The sequence below is a fragment of the Rhinoderma darwinii genome, chromosome 1 (genome assembly GCF_050947455.1).
Source record: "Rhinoderma darwinii isolate aRhiDar2 chromosome 1, aRhiDar2.hap1, whole genome shotgun sequence".
In the NCBI taxonomy this organism is placed as follows: domain Eukaryota; kingdom Metazoa; phylum Chordata; class Amphibia; order Anura; family Rhinodermatidae; genus Rhinoderma; species Rhinoderma darwinii.
The window spans coordinates 336,137,191-336,149,525 of NC_134687.1; the positions used below are offsets into that span (position 1 = coordinate 336,137,191).

Consider the following 12,335-nt stretch of genomic DNA (forward strand, 5'->3'; position numbering starts at 1 on the left):
TTATTCTCCAGGTGCAACCTGTGAAACGTTCAAGGTCTTTGTCCCCAAAGAGCTTTTCCAGAGAATCAGAAGAGTTAAAGAAGCTTAAGATAGCAGAAAATCGGATTGAACATTTAGATAAGACATTGCAGATTAAGGTGAATGCTATAAAGCCATATAAACCTCGGCCTACCTGCGTAAAACTGCAGTTAGTCAAAAATAGTTCTCTAATTGAGCTTGAGGCATTTCATGAGAATAAATGGTAGACTTAGACCTTCGGCTTTAGATGTACTTTTTTTTTAAATATATTTATTTTTCTAATATTTTCAATATGAAAATCTATATAAAAAAAACAATCTAGTTTCTCTTCAGTTATTAGACCACACGCCTTTAACCTTTTGAGGCATCTTTTGAGATGAAAAAAAGTGCTACTTGATAGAGCCAGGGTTTTTTTCCGGGTTTCAGAAAATTTATGTTATTTTTTTGTATAATTAAAAGTTATACAATTTTCCAATATATTTTCTGTATTAATTCCTCATGGTTTTCTCTGCTTGTTGTTGTTCATTGGTTACTTCCAATGGATACAATTCTGTCCATAGTCATGTGATGGACACACAGGTGCTGAGACTGTTATAATGACACAGCTCTGATACCACTGTGCTATTACATCTTTATTCTAGTGATCGTGGGGCTCTTGGCACAGAGACTTCAACATGCTGTCAAAATACTGACAAATACTGTTTTACTACTTGATTGGAAAAATGATAATGCTTTTATTTCATGAACAAATTTTTAACTGCTGAGATTATTTATATGTAATACTAATTTTACTTAAAGAGGCTGTCACCAGATTTTGCAACCCCTATCTGCTATTGCAGCAGATAGGCGCTGCAATGTAGATTACAGTAACGTTTTTATTTTTAAAAAACGAGCATTTTTGGCCAAGTTATGACCATTTTTGTAGTTATGCAAATGAGGCTTGCAAAAGTCCAAGTGGGTGTGTTTTAAAGTAAAAGTCCAAGTGGGCGTGTATTATGTGCGTACATCGGGGCGTTTTTAATACTTTTACTAGCTGGGCGTTCTGATGAGAAGTATCATCCACTTCTCTTCAGAACGCCCAGCTTCTGGCAGTGCAGACACAGCCGTGTTCTCGAGAGATCACGCTGTGTCGTCACTCACAGGTCCTGCATCGTGTCAGACGAGCGAGGACACATCGGCACCAGAGGCTACAGTTGATTCTGCAGCAGCATCAGCGTTTGCAGGTAAGTAGCTACATCGACTTACCTGCTAACCCCGATGCTGCTGCAGAATCATCTGTAGCCTCTGGTGCCGATGTGTCCTCGCTCGTCTGACACGATACAGGACCTGTGAGTGACGTCACAGCATGATCTGGCAGAAGCTGGGCGTTCTGAAGAGAAGTGGATGATACTTCTCGTCAGAGCGCCCAGCTAGTAAAAGTAGTAAACACGCCCCGATGTACGCACATAATACACGCCCACTTGGACTTTTACTTTTAAACACACCCACTTGGACTTTTGCAAGCCTCATTTGCATAACTACAAAAATGGTCATAACTTGGCCAAAAATGCTCGTTTTTTAAAAATAAAAACGTTACTGTAATCTACATTGCAGCGCCTATCTGCTGCAATAGCAGATAGGGGTTGCAAAATCTGGTGACAGAGCCTCTTTAAATGCTTTTATTTCTGATTACAGAAATTGTAATTTCAAGTTGCTGTTGCTTTTTGTATCTTAATATCCAGTATATCTTTTTATTACCCAAGGTTCAAGAGAATGTAGAGCTCCAAAAAGCGCACGAGCATCGTAAGCAGAGGTTATTGACATTGCAGACTGCTTATAGGACACTGACAGAGCAAATGGAACAGATTGAAGATGGTGGAGCCAGGTAAATTATGTTTTTAAACCACAAAAATAATGTATTTTTTATTGCCTTTACATTCTACCTTTCACATTACCAGTTTACTCCAGTAGTTGACACACAAGATTGACATTTTTTGCAGGCGGAAACTATGGATTTTTTTTCTTGATTTTTTTTTTTTTTTTTTAGAATACATTTTATAAAATACGGCACATGACTCTGTTTTGAAGTGAATGCAGATGCAATTTTATGGGGTTTTCAGTGTATAACTAGTTCATAAATAATTTTGATGCTCTCGAATCTTTAGTGAGGTGAGGTGGATCACGTGGCAGATCTTCATCTGCATTTACTCATTAGTACATCTGCCACGCAGTGTTTAAAACTCCCTGAATGGTGTCAGAGGATGCATAGTAAATGCACTTAACACCTACTACTTCTATACTTACATCTAAAAGATGGTTCATAAGCTAGGACTACACACGTCTTCAAAACTTGAAGACGTGTTGTGATTATTCCCTGTAATTAAAAAGTTGCAGGCAACCCTATGACTATTTTAAAATTGCCAATCCACTATGATGTTTGGGTCCGTTCATACTTGTATCCATTTATAACAGAAACCATGATGCTGTGACAGATATGATTCAGTAGGGGCTGAGGGCCCCTATTGATTCTAACAAGGTCCATCGGTTTCCAGTTTTTAACTGCAAGAATTGCCCTTGCGTAAAGTGTCTCCCCAAAGTTACTCTCCCACCCGATTTGACATCGGGTGTAGAGAGCCATAACTGCATGATGGGCAGTATAGTTGACGAGGCAACCGTACGATGCCCAGTGAGTATCGTGAACAGGTTCTATTAATTTAATGAGAAGATCAATTTTTATTTTTTACTTAATTAAAAAATCTAAATTCCATATTTTGTTTTTTAGTTGGTGTCCGTACCATATCTACATTTTATAGAAACCCGTATACGTCAAATGTCCCTTACCCGCTTAATGACCGGGCCTGAAAAGGTCTTAATGACCAGCTACATTTTTTCAGTTTTTACCTCTCTGCATTTCAGCAGCCATAACTTTTTTATTTTTTCATTGATGTGTCCATATGAGGCCTTGTTTTATGCAGGAGAATAATTGTTTTATTTTTTTCACAGTTTGGAGGTAGAAAAAAAAAATGTTTTTATGGCATGAATATAGGAAAAAGCAATTCTCTGCATGTTTTTTCTTTCTTTTTTATCCCGTTCATGTTTCACGCTAAATAACCCGTTAGATTAATTCTTCAGGTTATTACGGTCGTTAAGATCACGAGTATGTGTAGGTTTTTTCGTTTTTATCTAGTGTAGGGGCAATAAAATATATTTTATTCAAAATAATGACTTTTTTTTGGGACTTTTTTTTAAATTCCATTAAGGGATAACTTTATTTATAACTTTATTTTTTACTTCTAATATATTAGCATATGCCTGTATGCTAATACATCATACTGTGTCACTATGACACAGGCTGCTGTTAGGGCAGCACATAGTGCGCCCTTACAGCAGGCTTACTGGACAGACAGCCCTGGGGTCCTTTTCTAGGTCCCCAGGGCTGACTGCAGAGGGATTCCCTGCTCTTTGATCACGTCACCGGGTTTCTGATGACGCGATCAAAGAGGGGAGTTCCCTTTGATCTTGCCGTGGTAACGGACCGTGGAGATCAAAGGATTAAACAGCCAGGGTCCAAATGTTTTCGGACCCCAGCTGTATTCAGCAGGCTTCTCTAAGGATTCTCTGTTAGTTACAGCTCCTGCTTAGAGAATGAGCGCTCACCGGAGCACTTATCAGCCTCTTCTACAGCGACGCCAAAAGACGTGGCTGTAGACTAAGCACCTGCTCCGCCAGCCGTCAAAAGACGGTGGGTGGTCGTTAAGTGTTTAAATGGTCATTTAAATCTGTTTTGAATTTTAATTATGTAAACTGTACAGGCAGAAGTCTCGTAAGAGTCGTCCTACCCGTGCAGATCCTTCCCAACTTAGACAAGAAGACTCAGACGCAGTTTGGAATGAACTTGCCCACTTTAAAAGGGAGAGCAAAAAGCTACTGGTTGAAAAGTAAGTGCTTTTTCTTTATTTTTTTTTGATTTGCCCAGGTTTGAAGACTTGTGTTTTTAATAGTTCTAATGTATTATAGTTTCTATTTATTCTATCCCATCTTTGGATATATGGTTTTGACTATGTCTACCTATGCCAACTGAATGTTGTTTAATTTTCTATTGCCCTTTCTCCTGCACCTTTCTGCAATTTCTTAGTGTTATGAGATGCCTTCATTTGTTTTTGTGCAATACCTTTGTGTCCGCCCACTCAATTTAGTTTAGTTTGGATAGTTATTACCAGATCACCAACTAAATCGTTAGAAGCCTTGAAATTTTCCATTTGGTCAAGCAATGCTGGCACCCATTCTTTTAGCAAACTAATGAAGCATTTTTTTTTAGATACTTCATGTATTGAGCTGACCTTGGCAGGTCAAACCTCTTCAAAATATTCTTTTGTTTCCCTTTTCTCATTTGAAGAAGAAATTACGGCTCATACTCCGGAGCTGGTCACTCCATGTGCTGCGGTATGGAGCCTCCCTATGTATAACACCATATTGCAGAAACGTTGCTTCTACGGCATCTGTACTGCTTTATTGCTCCATACAACTTGGAGCTTGCATAAAACCGTAATACAGCCATGTACATGGCTAAGAGTGGAAGTAAATGAAGACTGGTTGTGTGGTGAAGTGCAGCATCTGAAGTCAAGGGACTGCCATCTTACATCTCCAAAGATGTGCATTGGACCACATGATGTGTGCAGCCCTAAGCGGGCAAAACTCACAGCTTTGATTAAGCTTTATTTATCTGCAACTTGACTGTAATGTCGTAGGTGGAACAATCTGAATAAAAATGTGCGCTGTCCTGCAGTGGGACAGACTCTGCAAAAATGCTGATTCCTCCATATACAAATGACTGAAATCATTGTACAGGACGGGTTTGAAATGTCAATGACAATATGCAAGTCTGTTAAGATGTTTATTTTGAGCTTTTGTTTAACCCTTTTTGGACTAGCGAGGGATATACCCGTCATGAGGGGGAGCAAGTTCCTCCATCATAACTGATGTTTCCGTCACTTAGATCTCGTGGGTACTGCCCAAGTGTACCCACGAGATCAGCAGCTGGATTGTGGCTGTTAGAGACAGCCGGGCTACTGTAGAGAACTGTAGAGATCGTAGAGAACTCTGATGCCAGTAATATTAACCCCTTAGATGCAGTGGTCATTGAAAACCGTGGCAGTTTGACAGAGGAAGGGGGGTGCTCTCTCGGTCAGCCCATCGGTGATGATGTTAACATGGCATCTGGGGCTCTAACAAAGGCCAAAACGTCTGCCATCGGTATCTGCCGTGAAACACTGACAGGCAATAATGCTTTGAAATATTAAGTATTCCAAAGCGTTATACAAGCGATCAAAGAATCGCTGCTAGTGAGACAAGAAAAATCTTTTAGTTTAATAAAGTTACATAAAAATAAAAAAGTCCCCCCCCCCCAAAAAAAAAAACACAGAACAGAAAAAATGTATTCATTAGGCGCACCTCAGTTTTCTCTTTTCTAGAAGGTTAGATACCTCATCCGGCAAAAAAAAACAAGCCATTATATGGCTACATTGACATAAAAGTTTAAATTACATTGGCTCTCGGAATGCAGCTTTACAAAAATGACTTGAAATTGCAGTTTTTTTGCATTCCAATCCGAGAAAAAAAAACCAAGCCTTTATATACAGTAGCTACATTGACAGAAAAATAAAAATTATACTGCTCTTGGAATACGAGAATGTAAAAAAAAATAGTTTAGTCATTAATGCCTAAACAGGCCTGGTTGTTAAGGGTCTAAAGCCCTGTTCAAATAATGTTTTTCGTTTAAGTTTTTAGCGTGTACGTTGGGAAAAATCCCAACATACACCCTAAATATGTGCAAAGTGCTCAATTCTCAGACGCAGGCCAAAAGAGTATACTTTGGCCTCCATCTGATGGGTATACATCAGTATACTGTGGGAGAAAAAAAGAAAGTATCGAATAGTGTAGTAGACTAGACTAATCCATCCTGCAGAGTTCACTAAAAAAGAAAAGTGTAGATCAAATGTATACTTTTTATTTTAAACCTGGTAGATCATGTGTGACTGATGCCAATGTATGGCATCTGTTACAGGCATCTGTTAAATAAGATATGTCATGAGTTTTTCAATATCTTTTCATGATGTATCCTTGAAAATGGATGCCATTATAGCCTATGGATGACTAATTCCTAACCATGGCATCCCTCACCCAAAGGAATGGTATCTGTTTAACGGATACGTCATAAAAAGGGACATGAGAGTTCATCACATATCCGTTAAACGTACACTACTGTTCAAAAGTTTGGCGTCACCCAGACAATTTTATGTTTTCCATGAAAACTCACACTTATATTTATCAAATGAGTTGCAAAATGACTAGAAAATATAGTCAAGACATTGACAAGGTTAGAAATAATGATTTTTATTTGAAATAATAATTTTCTCCTTCAAACTTTGCTTTCATCAAAGAATGCTCCATTTGCAGCAATTACAGCATTGCAGACCTTTGGCATTCTAGCTGTTAATTTGCTGAGGTAATCGGGAGAAATTTCACCCCATGCTTCCAGAAGGCCCTCCCACAAGTTGGATTGGCTTGATGGGCACTTCTTGCGTACCATACGGTCAAGCTGCTCCCACAACAGCTCTATGGGGTTGAGATCTGGTGACTGTGCTGGCCACTCCATTACAGATAGAATACCAGCTGCCTGCTTCTTCCCTAAATAGTTCTTGCATAATTTGGAGGTGTGCTTTGGGTCATTGTCCTGTTGTAGGATGAAATTGGCTCCAATCAAGCGCTGTCCACAGGGTATGGCATGGCGTTGCAAAATGGAGTGATAGCCTTCCTTATTCAAAATCCCTTTTACCTTGTACAAATCTCCCACTTTACCAGCACCAAAGCAACCCCTGACCATCACATTACCTCCACCATGCTTGACAGATGGCGTCAGGCACTCTTCCATCATCTTTTCAGTTGTTCTGCGTCTCACAAATGTTCTTCTGTGTGATCCAAACACCTCAAACTTCGATTCGTCTGTCCATAACACTTTTTTCCAATCTTCCTCTGTCCAATGTCTGTGTGCTTTTGCCCATATTAATCTTTTCCTTTTATTAGCCAGTCTCAGATGTGGCTTTTTCTTTGCCACTCTGCCCTGAAGGCCAGCATCCCGTAGTCGCCTCTTCACTGTAGACGTTGACACTGGCGTTTTGCGGGTACTATTTAATGAAGCTGCCAGTTGAGGACCTGTGAGGCGTCTATTTCTCAAACTAGAGACTCTAATGTACTTGTCTTGTTGCTCAGTTGTGCAGCGGGGCCTCCCACTTCTCTTTCTACTCTGGTTAGAGCCTGTGTGTGCTGTCCCTGAAGGGAGTAGTACACACCGTTGTAGGAAATCTTCAGTTTCTTGGCAATTTCTCGCATGGAATAGCCTTCATTTCTAAGAACAAGAATAGACTGTCGAATTTCAGATGAAAGCTCTCTTTTTCTAGCCATTTGGAGAGTTGAATCGTACCCACAAATGTAATGCTCCAGATTCTCAACTAGCTCAAAGGAAGGTCCGTTTTATAGCTCCTCTAAACAGCAAAACTGTTTACAGCGGTGCTAATATAATTGCACAAGGGTTTTCAAGTGTTTTCTAATCATCCATTAGCCTTCTAACACATTTAGCACACACAAACCATTAGAACACTGGAGTGATGGTTGCTGGAAATGGGCCTCTATGCACCTATGTAGATATTGCATTAAAAACCAGACGTTTGCAGCTAGAATAGTCATTAGCACATTAACAATGTATAGAGTGTATTTCTGATTAATTTAATGTTATCTTCATTGAAAAAAAACTGTGCTTTTCTTTCAAAAATAATGAAATTTCGAAGTGACCCTAAACTTTTGAACGGTAGTCTATGCGTGACCGATGCCACCTCTATGCACCATCACAGCTTACGTTTAACGTATACGTCCGGAGCTTTTCCTGACAAATATTTCAAATGTTGGCCAAAAAGTGTGATGTGAACAGAAATTTTCAGAGCTATCCCAGGAAAGTTGACTTTCGAGGAGTAATAATTTTTTCACAGTATAACCATTATTTTTATGGCAACATATTGACCAACCGTATCAGAAAACTAGATTTAATTTTAAGGGTAATTCCCATTTTATAAATTGAAGGCATATCACTAGGATATGCCATCACTTTATGATCTGTGTAAAGGAAACTGCACCCGCTATGCAGGAAAAAAAATGTGAAGGGGAGGCAGCGCTAAATTAGCGCTGTGGCCCCTTCTTTCTCAAGATCGGTGGCGATCGCAGAGGTCAGACCCCACAATTCATAAAGCGATGGCATATACGTTTTATAAAATGCGAATAACCCTTTTAAACATTTTGTTTTCTCCACCCCATCCCATGTCTCAGTGAGTGGTGCCTACTTTGTTCACCAGGTGATGTTTCTGTTGTCAGAGCACAAAATGTATATGATAATAAAGCTTTCTTTTTTTTCTTTTTCCTCTTTAATCGATGTTTTTTTTCTCAATTCAGTGACACATATGGCAAATCAGTAGCCGAAATAATACTGCATTATTCCGGGATTGTGTTAATTAATGTGGCTCTCATCTGTTGGAAGTGTCGCTCTTCATTAGTCTGTATTTTACACACTGACTTGCTTCATTTCGGGAACGAGGTGGTGAGGGGATAACCTAGGCAGCCATGCTCGTTTGATCTCCCTGATACATACGCAATGCAGAATGCCTCAGCTCTCTTGGTTCCCTGCCCTGTCCTGCTAATCCCAACTGAGCTCATTATGATGTTGCCTCGCTGCTACTCTCGGAGCCAGATCTGTCCAAGCTAATTACTGCTACCAGCAGAGCTGCCTGTTAAGGGTCTGGTGTGGATCTGCTAACATGGTCCTTGGTAGTGACCTGCAAAAAGCACGAGGGAGTTTGCTTTCTTTCTTACTGCGCACCGCCTGTCCTTTGGGTTTAGCGCTTATCCCCATCACACAGATATCTTAGCTGCAGTCAGAGGAAAAGTTGGGGAAGAAAACTCATGCTTATAAAAACATGACACTTGCTTCTTTGATCTGCCTTAAATCGGACAGTTTTAAGCACATCTTGGAAAAAGAGAAATACTTTTTGTTATTTTAAGGGACATCAACTGAAAAAAAAATTCCCCTCGATGTTTGCTTACTTGCATAACTTCCTTCATAATTTATACTGTAAAGATATGTATAACATTACATTTTTCTTGCTTTGACCATACGATTGCATAGCTGAAATAAAATAACGGCCAATTATAGTTTATAGTTATACATGCAATACTGTTGTAACGGAGTGTCTTTCTGCCTGTTTTATCTGTTTAATGCTAAATTTACCTCCTCCCCATTCCTTATTTTTTTATCTTTTATTCAGCAATATTGCATTGCTAGCAGGTGCCGCATTGCTAGTCGTTGGTAAAAATAGGGCACTTTTGGCAAGTGTCTGTGAAAAAAAAAAATCTTTCACCCCCAAAATTATATATTTAAATCCTAATGTTATTGGTCCAGGGGTTAATCGCCAGCCTATTTTAGACCTTAACCCCTTCCCGCACCTTGACGTAATTGCACATCAAGATGAGCAGTAACTTCGCGCACCTCGACGTTCACTTATGTCTGTACTTTGACAGTTAATCGCCGCGCGGTGCTACACCGCAGCGGCGGTTAACTGTGCAGGGTGTCTGCCCTGCATTCCCTGTTGCCGATCAGTGGCCAATCGCCGCTGATTTCGGCAGTTAACCCCTTCGATGCAACGGTCGATTGCAATCGCCGCATTTAAGGAGTTTAGCGGAGATCAGCAGTCCCCACGTGAAATCACGGGGGCTGGCGATGGTACCCATGGCAACCGGACGCCAGACAATTGCTTCCGGGCTGCCATGTACAGAAGCCTAAGAGGACCAGCCGGAGGCTGGTCCTCGTAGGCTTCCTGTCAGTGTGACACTCACGTCACAATGACAGTTGAAATGCATTACACTACGTAGGTAGTGTAATATATTCCAACAGCGATCAGAGCTGCAAGTCTAAGTGTCCCCTAGTGGGACAAGTAAAAAAAAAAGATAATAAAAATGTTTTATAAAAGTTATAAGTTACATCAACAAAAAAAAAGTTTTTTCCCCCTATAATAAGTCTTTTATTATAGGAAAAAAATGAACACGTTAAAAGTACACATATTTAGTATCACCGCGTTCGTAACGATCTCAACTATAAAACTATAATGTTATTTTTCCCGCACGGTGAGCACTGCAAAAAAATAAGTAAAAAACAATGCCAGAATCACAATTTTTTGGTCACCACCCCTCCCAAAATATACAATAAAAAGTGATCAAAAAGTCACATGCACGCCAAAATAGTACCAATTAAAACTACAACCCGTCCAGCAAAAAACAGGCCCTTACACTGCTTTTTTGACTGAAAAATAAAAAAGTTATGGCTCTCAGAATATGGTGACACAAAAAATAAATTATTTTATAAAGAAGTGATTCTATCGCGCAAACGCTGCAAAACGTAAAAAAACCTATGTACATCTGGTATCGCCGTAATCGTATCGACCTGCAGCATAAAGTAAAATTGTAATTTATAGCGCAGGGTGAACGCCATAAAATAAGTAAAAAAAAACATTGTCAGAATTGCTGGTTTTTGGTCACCTTGCTTGCCAAAAAATGGAATAAAAAGTGATTTAAAAAAAACGCATGTACCCCAAAATGGTACCAATGAAAACTACAGATTGTCCCACAACAAATAAACCTTTACACAGCTCCGGTGGTGAAAAAATAAAAAAGTTCTGGCTCTCAGAATATGGCGCTGCAAACTGTGCAGTGTGTTCAAAAAGCAGATAAGATTGGGCACCATTTACCAGTGCGACACCGGTCACATATCTGCGGATTATTATTTATTTACCCCATTATTATACTATCTTATTATACCCCTGATGTACTCCGCACAGCTTACATATGCTCCCACATTATAAACTGAAATACCAGCAAAACAAACATGCAAAATCTGCGCTTCAAAAGCCAAATGGCGCTCCCTCCCTTCTGAGCCATACAGTGTGCCCAAACAGCAGTTTGCACCCACAGATCTGGCATTGCCATACCCGGGAGAACCCGAGTAATATTTTATGAGGTATTTGTCTTTGGTGACACAAACTGGGCACAACATATTGTGCACTCAAATGGCATATCAGTGGAAAATTGTAATTTTCACTCCGCACCACCCGTTGCGCATTAACCCCTTCGTGCACCACGACTTAATAACATGTCGTGGTGTGCGGTGGGATGCATGGAGCGGGCTCACGCGCTGAGACCGTGCCATACGTTGCGGGTGTCAGCTGTGTATTACAGCTGACACCCAGGACTAACGGACAGGAACAGCGATCGCGCTGTTACAGGAGCTTGTAAAAATGTCAATATACTGCAATACATTAGTATTGCAGTGTATTGTACCAGTGATCGCTGGTTCAAGTCCCCTAGGGGGACTAATACAATGTGTAAAAAAAAAAAGTTCAAAAGAAAACCCTTTTTCCAATTCTTTCACTAAAGCAATGTCAAAAATAAATAAAATTGGTATCGCTGCTTCCGTAAAAGTCTGAACTATTACAATATACCATTATTAAACTCACACAGTGAACGCTGTAAATAATAAAGAATTGAAAACGCCAAAATTGCTAATTTTTGGTCACCTCCGCTCTAAAAAAAAATGTTAATAAAAAGTGATCAAAAAGTTGTACGTACCAATAAAAACTACAGTAGTTCCCGCAAGAAATGAGTCCTCACACCACTTTATTGACGGATAAATAAAAAACGTTATGGCTCTTGGAATGCGGACAGTGAAAAACTAAAATAAAAAAGCAAAAAATGTATCAGTCCAGAAGGGTTAATTAATTTCTAATAAAATAGCATTTATGACCACATGTGGAGTATAGTCGTACTCGGGAGAAATCGCTTTACAAATGTTGGCCGGCTTTTTCCTCCTTTATGAAAATTTAAAAATTCAACATTTTAGTGGGAATAATGTTGATATTCTTTTTCACAGCCTAATTGTAATAAATTCTGAAAAAAGACCTGTGGGGTTTAAATGCTCACTATACCCCTAGATAGATTCCTTCAGTGGTGTAGTTTCCCAAATGGGGTCACTTTTGTGTGGTTTCCACTATTTTGCTGTCTCAGGGGCTTTGCAAATGCGACTTGACACCCAAAAATTATTTCAGCTAAATCTTCGCTCCAAAAGCCAAATAGCGCTCCTTCACTTCTAAGCCCCGCTGTGGGTTCAAACAGCAGTTTATTACCACATATGGGGTATTTCTGTAATCGGGAGAAATTGCTTTACAAATGCTGGGGTGTTTTTCCTC

At 39.7% G+C, this 12,335-nt stretch overlaps 1 protein-coding gene across 1 annotated transcript in view; it reads left to right on the plus strand.

The window, feature by feature from the left end:
• The window catches only part of CNTLN (centlein), a 396,875-nt gene that overhangs the window by 177,409 nt on the left and 207,131 nt on the right, over window positions 1–12,335 (plus strand). The window contains exons 11-13 of the mRNA XM_075825669.1: window positions 12–137; window positions 1,761–1,882; window positions 3,810–3,935. Coding sequence (XP_075681784.1) covers window positions 12–137; window positions 1,761–1,882; window positions 3,810–3,935 — 374 coding nt within the window. The remainder of the gene's footprint in view (window positions 1–11; window positions 138–1,760; window positions 1,883–3,809; window positions 3,936–12,335) is intronic.